This window comes from Festucalex cinctus, chromosome 3 (assembly GCF_051991245.1).
Source record: "Festucalex cinctus isolate MCC-2025b chromosome 3, RoL_Fcin_1.0, whole genome shotgun sequence".
NCBI classification, from domain to species: domain Eukaryota; kingdom Metazoa; phylum Chordata; class Actinopteri; order Syngnathiformes; family Syngnathidae; genus Festucalex; species Festucalex cinctus.
In genome coordinates, this window is record NC_135413.1 from 19,423,984 (window position 1) to 19,443,128 (window position 19,145).

Consider the following 19,145-nt stretch of genomic DNA (forward strand, 5'->3'; position numbering starts at 1 on the left):
ACTCCTCTTTCAAGGCAAACAGAATATTGTGTACTTTTACTACATATTCAATGTGGGTACCAAATGAAAGATCACATTCCATGTTTCTACCTTATTCTGTTTGTTAGTAATAATAACCATTTGAAAAGAGGTCATTTGAGTGACATTGAGCAAGAATGGAAAAGATGAGAAAACAAGCTTTTTTGTGAAGATACATTTTCTCCACAACAGTCACTTTGACACAAGATATTTTTGTTTTGTAACGCGCTGCAAATTAGGTTTAATGTGACAAAGGTTTTGATCATTCTCGCCATCCTTGAAAATATTTGATTTCATCCAATTTCATCAGATTCCGTCATGTTTCATTGTAATTCCGTACACCGGCAGCCCCTTGAAAAGAGATTCAATACTGCCATTTGCTGGCCATAGTTAGTGTTTTTGATTCCACAATCCATTCACCAGGCAGCGCTCCACTTAGATGTTGCACTTCCGATTGATTTAAAAAAAAAAACGTAGTTGACGTCATTTAATGTTTATGGCGGCATACATCGCGATTTTACTTATCGTTATTAAACGTTTTTGGCAGTCAAAGAGTTAATACGTGTGTACAATGTGTGTGACACTGCATGAACTTTTTATGCCACTGGACGGCCCTGATTGAACTTCCTATAGAATATTTAACAATATGGGCCATGGCAGCGACAGATGTCACCCTCTTACGCTGCTTGTTTACAACAGATCTGATTGGCTATGAAATTGGAGGCAATCTTAGTAAAATAGTAAATGGACTGCATTTTATATAGTGCTTTAACTACACCATATGGTGCCCAAAGTGTTTACAATGCTTCACATTGACCCATTCACACACCAGTGATCGGCTGTTGCCATGCAGTGCACTGCCAGGTCCACTGGGAGCAAATCTGGGTTCAGTGCCTTGCTCATGGACACTTCGACATGATTACCAGGGTGAGGATTGAACCCACAACTTCACGGATGGGAGATGAATACTCTACCACTGAGCCATGCCACCCTCTTTTTAAAGTTTTCAAGTTAACATTTTCAGCATGCTGTACATTAAGCTGGATGCTAATGTTATTATTGCTAATGTTATTATTTTAAATGTTACAAAAATGCTAAAGAAAAACTTACTGAACAAATGGACTCCGAACCAACAAGCTCCCACGTCAGCTGCCTTTTTATTCACATTTCTGAAATCATTGTGTGAAGCATCATAAAGAATTGGAAAGTCGTACGCCACTAAAATGATCTTCTCCTCCATTTTGTTAGCTAGCACGCTGTACAGCATGCTCCGCATTCATTGGCTCGTCAATGAATCCTCCGCTGATTTGTTGTAGCATCTGGTGAAAGCAACATTTTTCAACTTTCTGGTGTGGTGCTACAGGCCTCTGTGTGTATGTTTACGTGAACGAGCGCAAAATTTCACATGCACAAATGTCACCTGTCGCCCCATGGGAGGAGGGCAGGCGATTTTCATCTATGGGAGCCTTTAGGAATCTATTGCGGACCAAAAAATAAAAATAAAAATGAAAATAAAAACTGAAAAAAAAAAAAAATAATTCCAAAATTAAATACAAAAAATATAAATATAAATGGAAATAAAAACAATTATTTTCATGCTGATATGCAGCATGAAATAAATAAATTTAAGAGCAGAGCGTTTTTATTTATTGACTGACATTTAAATCTATTTAGATACAAATTTTTGTATTTATTTCCACATTTTTTTTATTTATGTATTTTTACTCAGTTTTTTATTTCCATGTATGTGTTCCATGTATTTATTTATTTATAATTATTTATTTATTTTTCATTTTGGCATTTTTGGTCTTACATAGGAATCAAGTCTTGAGAATCGTTTGGAACTGGGAGTAACATTCCAATTCTCCTCAATGCAACAAATTTATCAGCTGTGCCAAGGAGGTTACGTAATCAGTGCAAGTTACTGTACCCCACTTTGATGATCCCCTTTTTTTTTTATGTGTATTCCAGCGCTTTGATCAAATTGGGGAGTCAAGCGTGATTCTGAGGAATACCGGAAAGGTGGGCTTTAAATTCACTACTGAAAAGCCTCCAAAGGAGGAGACAACAATGGAAGAGGAGCAGCAAGATACAATATTAGAAATTGAGGATGAGCAGAATGAGGAGATCCGACCTGGTCAACCATGGGTCATCCCACCTACGGTGAGCTAAAGTTGAAACCATGAACGTCAGTTATTTCATTTTCAAAGTAATTGTTTTTCCAACTCAGTGCTTTGTGTGTCAGGGTTACGTTGAGGCTGGCTCGAAACATTGTTTGCGTGTGCACTACCTCCCCGGCATCCCTGAGAGATTTGAAAAGCGGTTGCAGGTGGTTGTGGCTCACTTGCCACCACAGGTTATCACACTCACAGGCGAGGGAGTGTTCCCAAAGATCTCCCTGGATTTGCCTCGAAGCCTGGGTAAATGTAGACCAATACAAGATAGACGTGAACATATTCTTGTGCAGTGAGATCATTGATTGGCATACATAAATGGAACTTTGGAACTTTGTAGAGTTTTTTTTTTTTTTTTTTTTTAACTGTTATTTCTTTACAGCTAAGGAGCGTTACAATGAGGTGCTTGACCTTGCCAGAGAAGCAGTCAAAATGGATGCTACCAGTGACATTGATGTTAGTCCTCAAAATAGATTTTACTGATGTTTGGCTTTCTAATCTTCTGTTCCTCTAAGAGGTCATTTTAGTATTTCTTTTAATTAATTGATGATATACTATAGGGATTGGAACATAATATTTGAATCACTTTTTTTATAAGCATTATGTATACTGTAATGAGCAACTACAGTATATTGTATATATTATGTTTGAACACATCTATCTTCTTTTAGTACGAGCAGTTGCTTCTTTTGGAAATTGAGAAAATGCTGGTCACAGAACATGCTTTGGCTGTGAGCAAGAGCCTTTTGGAGTTGGGGAACTCTCAAGGTTCCACCAAAAAATGGAACAAACTTAGCAAGTAAGTATTAGCACACAGCCATACAGATTAACTAGATTTAACCCAATAAGGCCGAAAGCGCCTGGCAAAATATGCCTCTAAAACCAATGACTTTAGAATCGGCTCCGAAAACCTGACGTTTTCCTGGAAATTCAACAATAACGTCAATGCCTACTAAATAATTGATAGCTCAGCTCCTGAAGCAGATTCAAAAGAAAATTCAAAAAACATTTCAGAGCTTACACCGGTGGCATTTACACAAACCTAAGTTTATTATTATAAACCTTCAATATATTTAAAAAAAAATTCAGCAAACAACTATGTCGCATCTGCGGGTATATTTAACACAACACTGGAGCGCAGTTATTATTACCTCGGGGGATTGAGTGGTAATTATTTGTCGTCCATTTAAATTACAAAATTTTCAACATCCTCATTGTCTACAAATATATTTCTTAACAATATGTCACTGTCGACTTGTTACACTGATTCGAAGTCCCTCCGCACCGTCGTCAATAGCCGTCATTTATGACCAGTTCAGTGAGTGCCCCACTTCTTACTCAACGTCAACTGGAATAATCTCCAACTCACGCGGAACTCGGGCGAAGGTAGTGGAACAGAAAATGGATGGATGGACAAAATGCTTTGGTGTATGGAAGTTCAGGCTAAAGATTTAAATTACAATCTTTTTTTTTTTTTTTTTTTCCCCCATAGTGGCCTCTTTTGAAGTGAGATGTTGCAGATTTTGCTGGATTATGATGCAACAATGTGGCTAATTTACATAATCTGTACATGTGCATCAACACTATCTCCTTCCCATTCTCCCAGGTTCCTCCTCCCAGAGTATGTTCTGGATTTTGGTTATGTTGTTCCGAGCCAAGTCCTCAAACAAACTGTTAAGATTACCAATAATGGGCCATTACCTGTGTCCTTCCATGCCAACTCCAAAGTCATTACAGGTAAGGCATTTGTAGATGTTTCATAAGAATGATGATGTGTCATTTTCAGTACTTAAGTTATTAAAATAGTTATTTATAATGGAATTTTTAACAAAACATAATTATGTTCTACCAAATTGAGGTGCTTGGCTTTCTTTGATTAGTGTCATATGTTATTAAAATGTTGTGATTGTGTGTTTGGTCCTTCAAGGTTTCAGGGTAGAATTTGGTAGCATAAGGAACCTTTCCTGTGGTGAGAAAGAGACTTTCACAGTTGAATTTGATCCCCAGAAAGGCAACCTGGGGATCAGAAGTGCTCTCATTCCAATTCAGGTACTCGTCACTTCAACAGTGTCATCTGCTCACATGATTTTTATTGAAAGGGTACTTAATTGCTTGTATAATGGCTTCTGGAGTTGCTGCCCACCCATCAAGCGTTAAAGTTAAACAAACAACCAAATGCACTCCTTTAGTTTTCTGCCTATAATACCACCCCAACAATGAGTTTCTCCTAGTCACTAAATAACACTTTACAATTCGTGTGTGAATTTGTTTATGTGGCACATGCAGCACACATATCACCAAACATAAACTCTGTGCTACTTCTCAGAAGATAACTTTGCCAGCTAATGCTAAACAGTGCCTCTACCTAAACTAATTGCAGCTCTGCTTACCTTGTGGCTTTAACATAGTGTTCCTACTGCCTAGCTGGTGTTAAGGGTGATGAAGTGCTAACTCCACAAGGAGAAATGCATTCCATACTGTATTTGGTGGCATGTGTGCACTTAGAAGTTCACACTTACTTTTTTAGACTGGGTTTGTTCAACATGCAGCGTTCTACCTTGTTTCATCTTGTTGAGGAAGTCTGTTCTTTTAATTGGTTCATCACTATAGACAACGACAAATCAAGCCAGCTTTATTTACATCCTACATTTCATACACAAGGCAGGTGTTTATTCCAATGTAAGGTTTGTTTTAAATATAAAACCACATCCCTTGCGGTGCCATGTATCGATGTTATGTTTCTTATATTTACAGGTTATTTTATTTTGGATTACAGGTCATAGGCGGTCCATCAGTGCAGGTGCATCTTTGTGCAGTGGTGACGGTGCCATCAATCTCTGTCTCCTCAGAAACACTGCAGTTTGACGTTGTGCGGTGTGGATTGTGTAAGGTAATTATAATAAGCCAGTGATCAATGAAAATGCTTGGGCAACATGATTTTTGATCAAATGTTTTCTGACTTTTATGTTATGTAAGGTTATTTAACTAACAAAATAAAACTAAAATTCAAATAACATTTTCGTAAACAAAATAAAAAAAAACGAAAATGCTTTTTCAAAAACAAAAACTGAAATTACATTTTATGTTTATAAAACTAACTATAACTATCATCATTGCGAAAATGTCCTTAGTTTTCATTTTTGGTCATTAATTTAACACATGAGCCTTTGGGGTTGATTTTAAATGTGATTTTAAGTTTGATATTAACCGGAATAATGACGTTTGAAAATGTGTCTCACAAAAGTGATGTCAATTAGCAGCAGTCAATAGAAAAGCACCATCCCATTCATTTTGTCGCATTGATAAGCATTTTTCCCATCCATCATCCATCCAGCCATCCATTTTCTTAACCGCTTATTCTTCACAATGGGGGGTGCTGGAGCCTATCTCAGCTGGCTTTGGGCAGTAGGCGGGGTACACCCTGGACTGGTTGCCAGCCAACAAATCCATCATCTATCACTTATCCAACATTTTTTTAAATAAAATAATATCTAAATATATAAATAATTATAACTAAAACGAATAATAACTAACAGAACCACCCTGAAAAGTAACTTAATAATAATAATAATAATAATAATAATAATAATAATAATAAAGCCACCCTGAAAACTAACTTAAAAAAAAAAAAAAAAAAAAAAAACTCAGTACAAAATAAAAACTCACTCATGTCATTATTTGTACAGTGTGGCATGAGAATAGCATGTGCATGTTGTCTTTTGGAATATGCTGCTATTGTCTAAAAAGGTGTAGTTTTATATTTCATCAGATTCAGACAATGCAGCTATTTAATCATGAATCCGTGCCCTGCCATTGGAGCATAGTGGAGGATGTCAAGCCTGTGAAGGTACATAAAAATGCAAGATTTGAATTACAGGTTAATCCACGTCCCGACGTTTGAGTGAGACCTACCCCTGTTCTGCTTTTCTCTCAGGTCGATAAATTCCTGCCCCTCCATCAGCGCAGCAAATACCTGCAGCAGCACCGGCCACCACCTGTGATGTTTGAAATGACCCCTTCCTCTGGCATGCTCACCCCCGGCGACAGGGTCAACGTGCAGGTCAAGTTCAGTCCTACTGAGGGGGTAAACACATTCACCACTTGTAGATGTTTAGAGAAATAATGAAAATATAGATTCAGTTGTCTGTAGAAAAATGAAGATGAGCACATTGACTTACAATTTATTGATTTCTTTGTAGTGTCTTTACAAGAGGAATTTAATAATAACTGTAACTGAGGGCACCCAGCCAGTGATCATCACAGCCCTGGGACAGGGTGAATACCCAGAACTGGAGTTTTGTCCATCAGAGGTGTCCCTGGGGCCTTGTCTGCCATTCAGCATGGAAATTGAAGCAGAGGTCATTGTGAAAAACCTTTGCTCTTACCCCATTGAATTTTACTCCCTCGAGCTTGACATGCAGTACCTGAAGGAAGAAAAGGTAGAGCTCTTTTTGCAGACAATTTTTTTGTCATATATTCCTATATGTGATGTCATGTATTATCTTTTTAGGTACGTATTATATCGTCATTATATCATGCACATATAATTGTGTAGAAAGAGTTTTTGATTGCTGTGACGCTGCTGCACGTCGCTGCACTCTGACACTCTCTCTCTCACTCTCTGTTTACTATATGTTCTTCTTTACTTTCTATCCCCCATTACATCACATTGTCAAGATCCTGAATCTACTGGATGGACATGACGCAAACGATGTACTGTTGCTGCCCCCAAGACATGCTGGAGAGAATCTTCCTGTGGAACTTATGGACTTCTACAAGGATCACTGCTCTCGGCTAAAAGGTCATGATAGCATCAAGCGTTGGTGCCCATGTGCATCTGTCAAAATGATTTCATTCATAGTTGTCATTCACTGTAAATTCAACGACATAATCTACATTTATACTCCAGATAAAAATGTAGCTGGAATGAGTCTGCAAAAACGGAGAGGCGGCAAAAGGGGTGAAAGACGTAGAACTGAACTGAGTGAGTGATTGCGCACACTTTCACAAAGTGCATATGGCATGAGGTATTTTGGTATATGATTTGAAATTGTCACATTTAAATCTGTTCTTGTTAAACTCCAATATGTGTGCTTTAGTTATTTCAGATATCAGGAAAGCAGAAGCGACTGGAAGTCTAGGAACACTGGAGATAAACCCGCTGTCCAGTGCGATTGCCCACTACATGGGTGTTGACCTGTCACCCAAAGGTCTAGCTGCTCTCAACTGTAGAGGCATTGCTGTTATTATATATGGAGCCCCACTGACAGGTAACAAACAAACAAACAAACAAACTGTTTCAGTAATCAAGGTTTTCTGTTATGTATGTTATGCCCAATTACAATGAGGTTGGGATATTGTGTAAAATGTAAATAAATGTCATGGTTTAGGTTGGGTTTTGGTTTGTTTTTATTTTCGTTTTTGAGTGGGTTTTGTTTGATTTTGTCATCATCTTCCTTTAAGTTTCTGTTATGAACTATGTTATGTTCTGCTTTCCTTGTCTCGTCAAGCATTGTCCTGCCAACCTGTGGTTGCCTGACTTCCTCTTGTGTCACCCAATCAGCACCCTCTTACACTTGTGTCTTGGCCAGTTGTGTCTTGTTGTGTCAATTAGTGTGTGCGTGTGTATTTAGTCTCTTGTCTCCCCTCATTCATTGTCATTTTCCTCCTGTCATGCTGCCGGGTTTGTTCCATGTCTTGTCTCGTTTTACCCTTTTGGACTTTGTAGTTTTTGCTTAGTTTGTACCTCATTTTTTCCACCTCCTGTTTATTAAACTTTTTTTTTTTTTTTTTTTTTTTTAATAAACGGCGTTCTTTGACTCCTCGCCCTTCTTCCCTGCATTTGGGTCCACCACCACACCTCAATAGTGACAATAAAAAAAGAGACCAAATGCAAAATGTTCATGCTGAGAAATTTTATTTTTTTGCCTCTTTCTCAAAAATATGGCATTATATAATTGCAGGTTTACCTAAAAGATTTCATAAGATTAACTGTTATTAACATTAACCGCTATTTCATAATATTAATCAAAAAAGGAGTTAGCAACTAATGTCAAGTAAAACAAAGCACTGTACTGTTGTTAATACTACAGCCAGCCAGGTGCAAGCTAGCAAATAATACAAGTAGGAATACAGTCATCGACTCCACTAATTTCACCCTGTTCAGGTCTTGCGCGAGAAACTGAATGTTGACTGGCATCATGAATGCTGACGGGTCGACAACTTGGCTCTTAAATGACTATAAAGGCACATTTTGTTTATTTTTTTTTAAAACTGTTGTGAGGTTTGTCTGGAATGTACCAAACATGCACATCACTGAGCCAGATTTGACAGTAAAAACTATCAATGTGTTTTTTTTTGCTCTTATATTTAAGATCAAAGCAGTAAGGCGGCTGCTCTGGCAAATCACTATGGAGCGGCATGTCTAAGTATGGATGCTATGCTTGCTGATTCACTGATGCATGGGACTTCCCTCGTCAGCCTGGCTGGAAGACAACTGTTTAACCAAGCTGCTGCTGAGTACGCTCGGAGGATGGAAGAGGCTGGTGTGCACAATATTTCTTGAAAACCTTTTATACTAAGGCATCATTTAAAGGAGACACAATAGAAATATAAATCTGTTATTCATCTTCCAGGTCACAAGAGAGACAAACAGTTTTCACACACAATTGATCTTCTTTTTCCATGTTTTTATTGGCCACATAATGGAAATATCACAATGCAGAGTGGAAAAAATATGTGAACCCGGAGACCTGTGCTCACCAACTTTTTTGAAACTAAGACCTACTTCTTGGATACTGATTAATGCAAAGGGCTACCAGTTTCATACTTGTTTCTGAACCAACAAATTTGCTATCATTATCTTTAATAATGTCATTGTTTTATGGTAATATTAATTAATAATATTCATTTATGAACACTGACCATGTTAATGATTTCTCATAAAATTTAGCAAACAGATAAATATCAATATGGAACACTTAACTGAAGGCTGGTGACCGTGGCACCATGATGGAGACCCTCGCTCTAACTTTGACAAGAAGCAACAGGTTGTCATAGTCAGTCACCTTGGATCCACTCAATATGATGAAAGTGGATTAAAATTTCAGGCTACTGTGGAAACGTGATGGTCATGAGATAACAGTAAAAGGGAAAACACAAGTGACCATGTCAATCAATGTGCTGATGAAAAAAGTGACCATAGTAAACCTGACTATACATGACAGTCTGTATCAAAATTTGGAGAAGTATGTAAGAGTTGTGACCTAAAGGTTCCAGGATTGGTATCGCTAAATATTATTATTATTATTATTATTATTATTATTATTATTATTATTATTATTATTATTATTATTATTATGGGCCAGATGATAAACCAGCCAGTCTATAAGATCCTGCGGTGGTTTGCAGTTCACTGTGAGAAGACGCAAGATTTGAGAAAGTGAGTTAAATGAAGAGAACTTAGTATGGGAACAGATGAAAGCAATTAAATTATATGGTCAAAATTTCTCATGCCTGTGTCTGATCATGTGTCTGTCAATCACTGATCTGTGACTACAGGGAATATTTGGTTCATATTTGGTTGAAAACAGATACACATTGTCTCCTTTGAAGTTTTATTTTGCAAAATTGTGTGAACCAGCTTCATTCAACATGTCTTTTCTCTTCCAGCTCACATATCTGCAACTATCGCGTCAAGACCAGATTCCCCCACTGAAGCCACAGATGAACTTCCAAACTCAGGTCCCACTGAAACTCCGTCAAAACCTGCTGAAACTAGCAGCAGTGATTTAAAAGCTCCAAAAGAGCAAGGGAGCACATGCAGTGGACAGGTACATTTTCTTAAATGAGTGCATTTAACATTTGTTGGTCTGTCTTTGGAAAGAATCATACAGAATACTTAAAAAAATAAATAAAAATAATAATCATACAGAATACTGGCACTGAAAATCTGTATTTTTTTCCATTGTAGAAAAGTGTGTATCGATAGGGCTGTCAAAGTTAAAGCGTTAATAGATTAATTAATCACAGAAAAATGTTGCATTAATCACGTATTAACGCATATTAATCGCACTATTTTTTTTTGACCGCACTTGAGCCTTGAACGTAACCGCGGATGGTTACATTGAAGGCTGCACAGGTCAGTGATGAGGTCAATGCACGGCATTTCCTACGCCTGTTGTTCCAAAATGAGCGGGGTGACTCCAGTTGGTGTGCTCGGTGGTAAATTTCGCTTTAAAAAACATCCCCACGGGACTTTAGATAAAACAAAAGTAATTTGCGTTTAATTAATAATTGCTGATTTGCACCCAATTGATATCATGCTGTTACATTTTGAGCAATACACGCATGCATGCAATTGCTGACATGCATTTAATCAATGTTTGCAAATGACATTCAGATAATAAAATGCGTTAATGTCAAAATATTACGGTATTTTGTATTTATTTTATATTACGCGATTACGCGAGTAATTTAGCTGATTAATCGTGATTAATCAAAATTAAAAAGTGTGATTAATCAGATAAAAAATTTTAAGCGTTTGACAACACTAAATGGGCTCTTTGCACAGCTCGACTACTTCCTGAACTGAATACCACGTTTTTCTTTCCTGTCTTTCATGAGTGGACAAACTGATTAATCCAGGTGTGTCTGGCCAATGTTGTTGTAGTTACTAAGATCAGGCACACCTGGATTAATCAGCTTGTCAACTCGTGAAAGACAGGAAATGAAGGACTGGTGTTGAGTTCAGGAAGTAGTGGATTTGTGCAAAGAGCCCATTCGATACCAAATCGATTATCAGCATTGAAATACAGGGAGTCCTTGAGTTACGTTGGAGTTACGTTGCTACACTATAGATGTAACCTGAAATTCGACTTCAGTCGTATTTCCCCATTAAAGTCAATATTTACCGGTACATCAAAATAATTTGCTTAAAAATCTAAAATACATTAAAATAATAATAAAAAACAAAACAAAACAAGATGCTGTACTTACCATTACTCCTTAGAGGTGGATGGAAAAGAAGGGGGCGGGGGCTAATGTGGAAAAAAGAGGGTGAAAAAGCCAAAGAGCCTAAGCCACAAGTGCAAAAGCGCTAGCACTAGCTAAGGGCTAAATAGCGGACGAGGGGAAAACATTGCGGGCTATATGGCGGACGAGGAGCGAAAATGGTGGACCGGGCATAACCGTTGTAAAGTCGAAACACCTTAAGTCGAATGTGCATTAACTCGAGGGTTCCCTGTATATACATATTTAAAACATACATATAAGAATAATGTGATTTAAATATTTTTATATTATGATGGGTGAGTGGTTATCCGCTTCCCAGTACTGAGGACTCGGTTCGAGTCCAGGCTCCGGCCTTCCTGGGTGGAGTTTGCATGTTCTCCCCGTGCCCGCGTGGGTCTTCTCTGGGTTCTCCGGTTTCCTCGCACATTCAAAGACATGCATGGCAGGTTGATTGGGTGCTCCGAATTGTCCCTAGGTGTGCTTGTGGGTGTGGATGGTTGTCCGTCTCTGTGTGCCCTGTGATTGGCTGGCAACCAGTCCAGGATGTACCCCGCCTACTGCCCAAAGCTGGCTGAGGTAGGCTCCAGCACCCCCCGCAACCCTTGTGAGGAATAAGCGGTCAAGAAAATGGATGGATGGATATATTACGATGCACATTATTTTATGCTTTGATGTATATTATTATAATGTATATAATATAAAATATTTTTATATTATCATGTATTGATGTGTCAGTCTTCAGATTTCCCTTTCTTGACCATTGTAGCATCTTTGTCTAATAGTTACAGTTGTTTGATTATGTTAAATATTAAAGTGGGGAAACGATAAAAAAGTAAGAACTGAAAAGAGGGTAAATACTTTTACACGGCCAGACGTTGACTAGGCTACAGGGTTTCTATTCTTGTAGTCGTTAACATGTAAAACTGGGCATGTTGTCACATGACAGACAGTTTGATCTAGCACAAGGTTTGGGTCAGTGCATTAACTCAGTGGCGACTGGAATGTTGGTTTGCAACTCCCATCATCCAAATATCAAATAGTTGTTGCACCAGCTTTTTAAAGTGAGCGCTTTCAATTTTTTCAGCGTTTTTGTCATTTTTCAAAAGCTTCCTGGCTTTTCTGAATGACTATTTTCAATGTAAGATTTTCAGTGTTTCCACAGTCAAAACATGCTATATAATAACTGTTTTGTGTTTTAGACAATAGATAAGGTCACACTCAGCAATCTCTTGCCTGAACAGCTCCTGGTTGAAATCCTATTGGAGAGGTTTCAGGTAGTACGACACTTGTGATTTCACAGATTTTTGCACTGTTCTTTCACCACAGAACTGATATATTTCATCATTTCTTTTGTCTTCTTTTTTATTTGTTCAATATATCATGCAGTCAGATGACTGCTATTGTGGTCTCATAATTCATGGGCTTGATTCAGTCTATACCCCGTCTGTGGCATACTCTCTGCAAGTTGTTCTCAAAGCCCTCAATAACCGCAAACACATTTATGTCATCAACTTGTCCGACACGTACAGCGCCCTCAAAGCTCGGAAGAAGGCACAAAAAAAAGTTGAAGGTAAATCAGCATACGCAACTACTTATTCGCTAAGGAGAAGGGCTAATAATTTTAATGCGTGTGTGTGCACTGGGCATTGGTTAGATGCCCTGCAGAAGGAAAAAGAGAAATTGGAGGAGGAGTGGCTGCAGAACATGGACGAGGAGGAATATGAAGCTCTGCCTGAGGAAGAGAAGGAGCGTATTATTGAACAACAGAAACAAAAGACACTCAAGTAATGATGGAGTAAACACATCCCCCTCCACATCTCACAATATTGCATCTTCGTTGATTACTGATTTGGCACTAATATTAAACATGTTTGTCTGTCTGTCAGATTTCTTGAGCGAATCAAGAAAATGCAGAAGGACAAAAAGCAACAGGACGATTTGAAGAAAGTCAAACTGGATGAGTTGAAAAAGAAGACTAAAAAGAGTTCCGTTAAGGAAAGCAAACAAGCATCAAGGAAGAAGGGTTCCGTGGAGAGTAAGCAGGTCTGTGTAGCTATTATTCAAACCAGTTTTCGTTCAAAAATACCCATATAACCTCCCAAGAAGGTGACTAAAATACACTAATCAGCATCCCAGTGTTCTGTAAGATTAGTTTTAGAATTTGTGATCATGTTAGTATTTGTTCACGTAAAAGGAAACGGAAAGGAACAGGCCCGTGTGACAGCAGCCTGTTACATCAGATCTGCTAACTTTCTCCTTTAATTGTACTTTTCCACCCTTTCATACCATTTAGTATTTGTTTTGCGCCGTGTCAAAGTATTTTTCACTATTTACAGTGTGCCTGTGAGATCAGCAGCCTAGTCTAAATAGCTCTTAACTTTGGACAGTAACAATATTATAATCAAATGCATGATTAGTCTCTCTTTTTTTTTTTTTTTTAATTGCAATGATCAGTCCCAAAAGACAAAAATCTGCAAAATAGTGTATTTTAAAACTTAACGACCCTCAGCATTCTTATTACACTGTCCCATACTTGCACTGTATAATCACGGCTGGGGCTATTGAATGTTTTAAGAATTGATTATTCAACTCATCATCCGACTGATTATTTGTGTAATGGCAGAAAAAAACAGAATTTTTTTTTTATCATGCCATTAAAAAAACAAATCAGGAATTGCAGTGCAGATATTTTTTGTCCACTTGGGGTTCAGCATCGTCACATTCCACACTGAAGTGTTTGTGACTTTGAATGCGTGTCCTTTTCGAAGACGGCGCCTGACATGGGAATCAGTGAAAGAGCGTGTTGCCCTTGCAGCAAGTGTATGAAAGTGTTAGTTATTTTGACTGAAAGTGCTTTGCAGTCAGCCACGTTCCAATGAATTACTTGCAGAAAGCTAATGGTCACATGTTGTACAAATACTACTAATACATTTTCAAATGATTTTGTCCCTTTAGTCATCTAGTGCAATGGCCGGCCCTCGAATGCCATCCTCGAAAGAATCACAAGTGGACAAGAAAGATCAACCTTTAAGTGACGGTACCAACAAATTATCAGCGTGCCTGATAAAATGATATAAATTATATACAAGTCAAGTATGAAAATGTCCTGCATTGTTTTGTATACTATCTATTGATGCAGCAAAGCAAGGCAAAGAAGAGAAGAGTAAAGAAGAAAGCAATAGAGACATGCAGACTGATCCAGCAGCTGAAATGGTAGGAATAGATCATTAATTTCACCACTTTTGATTGGCGGGGTCAGTCTTGGGTGCATTCCCCCTCTTGACCATAGTCAGCTGGGATAGGCTATAGCACACTCACAACTCTAGTGAGGATACATGCTATAGAAGATGGAAGTATGGACTTTGTCAATTTAGGATTTTAAATGACTGCCAAAACATACCGTACTGCAAAGTTCATTTCTGTTATCTGTGTCATCTTGTGTAGCCACCAGTAGATAAGCTGCACAGTATGTTCAGCTCATATGAAAAGATCCAAATCCAGGTGGAACATATTCTCCAACATTGGGACCGTGAGAATGGCTTGTTGAGAGTCCCACTTCCAGGTCAGGAGCCTCTGCCAGCCCCAGAGGAGCCCCCAGCAGAGAAACAGGTCTTGCCATCTTCTTTTGTATTTTAGATGTAATTAACTTTTTTTTTTGTACACACTTGAGCTGATACCCATATTTGACCAAATTCCATTATCTGAAACTTTTTTAGTATTCCTACAACATTTATCATCAGAATTCTCTGGTCCTTTTTACAGGCACCTCCATCAAAGAAGAGCAAGAAATCAAGTAGTAAGATGCCTTCTCCAAGCAGTCAGACAGAGCCAGCCAAAGCAGAAAAGGCAGCAGAGAAACCAATCATCCCTCACATCGTTCTGAAACTCACAGGCAAAGACTATCCAGATGTATTTGAATTGCTCAAAAGAAACGACCTGCCTACACAACATGAGGTGTAGCCAACAAATCAAATTTTGTTTCATGCATTTATCATTCACCATGCCAGTGTGGTTCCTGTACTTAACTTTGGGTTTCCCTGTTTAACTTCCATAGGTACTCGATGAGCTGGGTTTGGGAACAGGCACACTTTATATCCCTCCATCTATTACATTCTCTGTGATTCATATACCCAAAAATAGGGAGCGAGCTAAGAGACAGTTGAACTGTAGTTGTTTCACCTTTCTGAGTCGTTCTGCAGGAGATGAACGAGATGAGAGAAAAGAGGAAGATGATGAAGATGTGCAATCAATAAAGGTAAATTCTCCAAATAGAAAATCACTGTTTTTGTTGGTCAAGTTATGTATGAAATATACACCCAATACAGAGAAATTACAAAACATTGAGATTAAAACATTTTCCCCAGGTGTCTTGGTAAAATGACATTCTTCTGTCAAAATACACAAAAGATGAACAATTTTACAACACGTTTCTTACTGTTACAGTCTTGTTGGAATCAGTTGACGAAATGACGGGACACTTTCAATTGTTCTAAAGTGTTTAAAATGTTCAAAATATGTTTTTTGTGTGTTTTTTTTTTTTTTATCAACTGTATTCTAATTAATGTCCAATATGAATCATTTGAATTTAAACAAATAAATTTTAATTTTAATTTGAAAAACCTACTGGAAGCGATTATACCACCGTAAATTTTTCAGTTTCAAGTTATTTCAATGGTCATTGCGGGTTCTTCTTTTTTCATTAGCAAGTGTACCACCAATTTTGTAATGTTAAAAAAGTATCAGTAAATAATTAAAATTCCATCTATGTCGTGTTGTATGTTTTGTGTCCTATAGGCACCTAAAGGCCGCAGAGCAAGTGCAAAGCTGATGAAAGAAAAAGATAAGAAGGGCAGAGACAGTCAAAAGAGTGTGAAACGGCCTGCTGCCCTTCCGAAAGCCAAAGGTTTGGAACAAAGCTTAACTTCTACACTTGGACCTGATATCACTGAACAAGATCCCCACAATGCAAGTGTGGAACAGAAACGCAACCAGAGGTAAAAGCAAACAAACAAAAAACTATTTACAGTACGTGTGCACACAGAAGTTTTTCTGTGGTATGTTATCTTCAGGGCTTGGGAATCCAGGTCCAGAAAGGAAAAACCCCGCCACAGATTGGCTTTAGCCACAGGTGCTTCTACTTAACTGGCAGGTAAACGAGCTCATAAAAGCACCTGTTGAGTAGAATCACCAATGGCTAAAGTCAATTTTAGAGCAGCCAAAAGATCGAATGGCTGCCTTGAATCCAGTCACAAGAAGGAGTCATGCCCATTGGTGACAGGTCAATAAAAGGCAGTAAGGCACTGCCCACCAATGAGATGAGTTACCTATAATGAGATAAACCTTGAATATAATACAAATCCATCCATCCATCCATCCATCCATCCATCGCTTATCCGGGGTCCGGTCTCGGGGGCAGCAGCTCTAGCAGGGAAACCCAGACTTCCTTTTCCCCAGCCCCAGGTCTTCGAAGTATTCTCCTCACCGACTCGTGACGTACTGGGTCGGGATCAGCGGCACCCCATCTCAATGTTAATGGTGCACTGCTTCCCTCTCCTGAGACGCTTGATGGTGGAACAGAATTTCTTCGAAGACCTCCGGAAGTGGTTTTCCATGGCCTCGCCAAACTCCTCCCAAGTCCAATAACAGAACACTGCTCGGGTTCTGATCCAGGTGGGGGGGGGTCCCTCCCCATCACGCCCCTCCTGGTCGCACTGTCATTGCCCACGTGAGTGTTGAAGTCCCCCAGCAGAACAAGGAAGTCCCCAGAGGGAGCACTCTTTAGCAGACCCTCCAAGGTCTCCAAATAGGGTGGGTACTTTGAGCTGCTGTTTGGTGCATAAGCTCAAACAACAGTCAGGACCTTTCCCCCCCCCCCACCCGAAGGTGAATGGAGGCTACCCTCTCGTCCACCGGGGTAAACCCCAACGTACAGGCGCCAAGCCGGGGGACAATAAGTATGCCCACACCTGTTCTGCGCCTCTCACCTTGGGCAACTCTAGAGTGGAAGAGAGACTCCAACCCCTCTCGAGAGGATTGGTACCAGGGGGACTCACGTTGCCATTTTTGGACTGTGTCAAAAACCCCATGGGTACAGGCCACCAGACACTCGCCTTCGAGCCCCGCCTCCAGGTGTGGCTCCAGAGGGGGACTCTGGTGACCCGCGACCATTCAAGGGAAATCCACTATTTTTATTAATCATAAGGGGTCTTTTTGAGCCATGCTTTTTCAGATACAGTATACTAATTAAATAATGAAGATGAACTATTTAACATCTTTCACACTAAAGCTAGCTAATGACAGCTGTTTCGTTCATCTCTGTTGTCTGATTTTGTGACATTTCCGTCCTGAGGAACACAAATCTTTACTCATAGACTCTCACAAGTAACAAAGTGAAGTCATTGTTTAATATTTATGTAACTCAGTTGTGTTTGTTTCCCTATTCACCTAACACTTCCAATTCAATGTTTTCAAACTTCCTTTTGCATAAAACTGCAGTGCTGTAGCACGCGCAATCTGCTGTAGCGAACAAGCTACTTGGCATTTCAGTGAATCAGGCCCGATGTGTTTGTGTCTTTGTGTGCAGCCTCACAACATTTCGCTGGGTTGTACCAGCTAATGGACAAGTGATATTGAAGATATGGTTTTACTCATGCTCACCTGGGAAATTTGAACAGACCTTCAACTTTGAGCTACTAGGGACTCACAAAGTCTACCACCTCCTCTGCAAAGGAATTTGCACATATCCCTCCTTCTGCCAAGACTACAAGTTAGTCAGTTATTGAACTGTAATGGTGTTATTTTTGTTTTTCATTGCTGTTGCAATTATTTCTAAAGTCCTTGTTGGAATTTATAACAGAAATGGCTGCAGGGCGTTACAGATTGAGACACTACGTTCTTATGCAAATGTCTTCCCCAAACAGGGTTCTTTTCCCCTATTGTCGAGAAGTGCCAAAATTCATCCAAGGCCTTAAAAGGGCATATGTTGTCAATCCTGGATTCTATGAATTTGGAGCGTTACTCTGTAGCAAGACCAGAGACAAGTAAGAAGAGCAATGAGGTTGGTACTGTTTTGTTTTATTGTTTTGTTTTTTACTGCTGCGCTTTAAATGTCTGCCTGAAGGTACAAGGATAATCGGTATCCAGAAAACACAGAGAGGATAGTAATCAGAAATGATTCCGGGATTGAGGCTGAGATTCAGTTCCATTTCCAAAATGACACACAGGCCATCACATATATGCTGGATCCTCCCACCATGACTCTACAACCTGACCAGGAACAGGTAATATATTAACTGTCACTTTAAATTGCCTCATAGAGTTAACAGTTTTAACATCACACTTTGGTATTATTCCACCTATCTGGTCTTACCCAACAGATACAGGAGACTGTTTTGTCACCATCGGCTATTTTACTTGTGGATCTGTAGTTTAGTGTGCCAGTGGTTTCTTTATTTCATGGTCATGCTTTTATTGCCTATGTCCAGTGCAATGTCCAGTCCATCTTCTCTCAGTTTTCACCCCTTAACAGTTTTCTGGTTTTCAAGCTGCCTAGACTATAGTATTATTATAGACTTGGAGGACATAACTCAAATCTGAAAGTGACTCTAGACATTCAATGCTATTTAGTGTGAGACAAAATGAATACATCAATGTACACAAAGTAATATATAAAACTCTACTACTTTACTTATAAAGATTATGATATTACACTGGATTATTATTCACCTTGTCAGGAGTTGACTGTCTGGGCTTACCCAACAACTCCAGGAGAAATCAAGGACAATATTGTGTGCTGTGTCAAAGACAATCCGGAGGTTTTCAGCATCTCTCTCTCCTGTTTGGGAGTGAGAGCAGAACTGGAGCTCGAAAGCAAACGAATGCATTTCAACAGAGTTTTACTTCACAGGTAGAGTCGTCTTTCCGACTATGAGTATCCATCAA

General features: G+C 39.0%; 1 protein-coding gene across 2 annotated transcripts in view; it reads left to right on the plus strand.

The window, feature by feature from the left end:
* Positions 1-19,145, plus strand: part of hydin (HYDIN axonemal central pair apparatus protein) — a 53,661-nt gene that overhangs the window by 17,264 nt on the left and 17,252 nt on the right. For both annotated transcript variants that reach the window (XM_077516462.1, XM_077516461.1), the window contains exons 26-54: positions 1,990-2,181; positions 2,264-2,438; positions 2,575-2,648; positions 2,864-2,991; positions 3,799-3,929; positions 4,120-4,241; positions 4,969-5,082; positions 5,962-6,039; positions 6,127-6,276; positions 6,392-6,631; positions 6,870-6,993; positions 7,102-7,176; positions 7,292-7,462; positions 8,567-8,737; positions 9,864-10,024; positions 12,404-12,478; positions 12,591-12,774; positions 12,859-12,988; positions 13,091-13,247; positions 14,160-14,241; positions 14,344-14,417; positions 14,649-14,813; positions 14,967-15,158; positions 15,259-15,459; positions 15,999-16,198; positions 17,788-17,970; positions 18,125-18,244; positions 18,325-18,484; positions 18,938-19,110. In XM_077516462.1, coding sequence (XP_077372588.1) covers positions 1,990-2,181; positions 2,264-2,438; positions 2,575-2,648; positions 2,864-2,991; positions 3,799-3,929; positions 4,120-4,241; positions 4,969-5,082; positions 5,962-6,039; positions 6,127-6,276; positions 6,392-6,631; positions 6,870-6,993; positions 7,102-7,176; positions 7,292-7,462; positions 8,567-8,737; positions 9,864-10,024; positions 12,404-12,478; positions 12,591-12,774; positions 12,859-12,988; positions 13,091-13,247; positions 14,160-14,241; positions 14,344-14,417; positions 14,649-14,813; positions 14,967-15,158; positions 15,259-15,459; positions 15,999-16,198; positions 17,788-17,970; positions 18,125-18,244; positions 18,325-18,484; positions 18,938-19,110 — 4,202 coding nt within the window. The remainder of the gene's footprint in view (positions 1-1,989; positions 2,182-2,263; positions 2,439-2,574; positions 2,649-2,863; positions 2,992-3,798; positions 3,930-4,119; positions 4,242-4,968; positions 5,083-5,961; positions 6,040-6,126; positions 6,277-6,391; positions 6,632-6,869; positions 6,994-7,101; positions 7,177-7,291; positions 7,463-8,566; positions 8,738-9,863; positions 10,025-12,403; positions 12,479-12,590; positions 12,775-12,858; positions 12,989-13,090; positions 13,248-14,159; positions 14,242-14,343; positions 14,418-14,648; positions 14,814-14,966; positions 15,159-15,258; positions 15,460-15,998; positions 16,199-17,787; positions 17,971-18,124; positions 18,245-18,324; positions 18,485-18,937; positions 19,111-19,145) is intronic.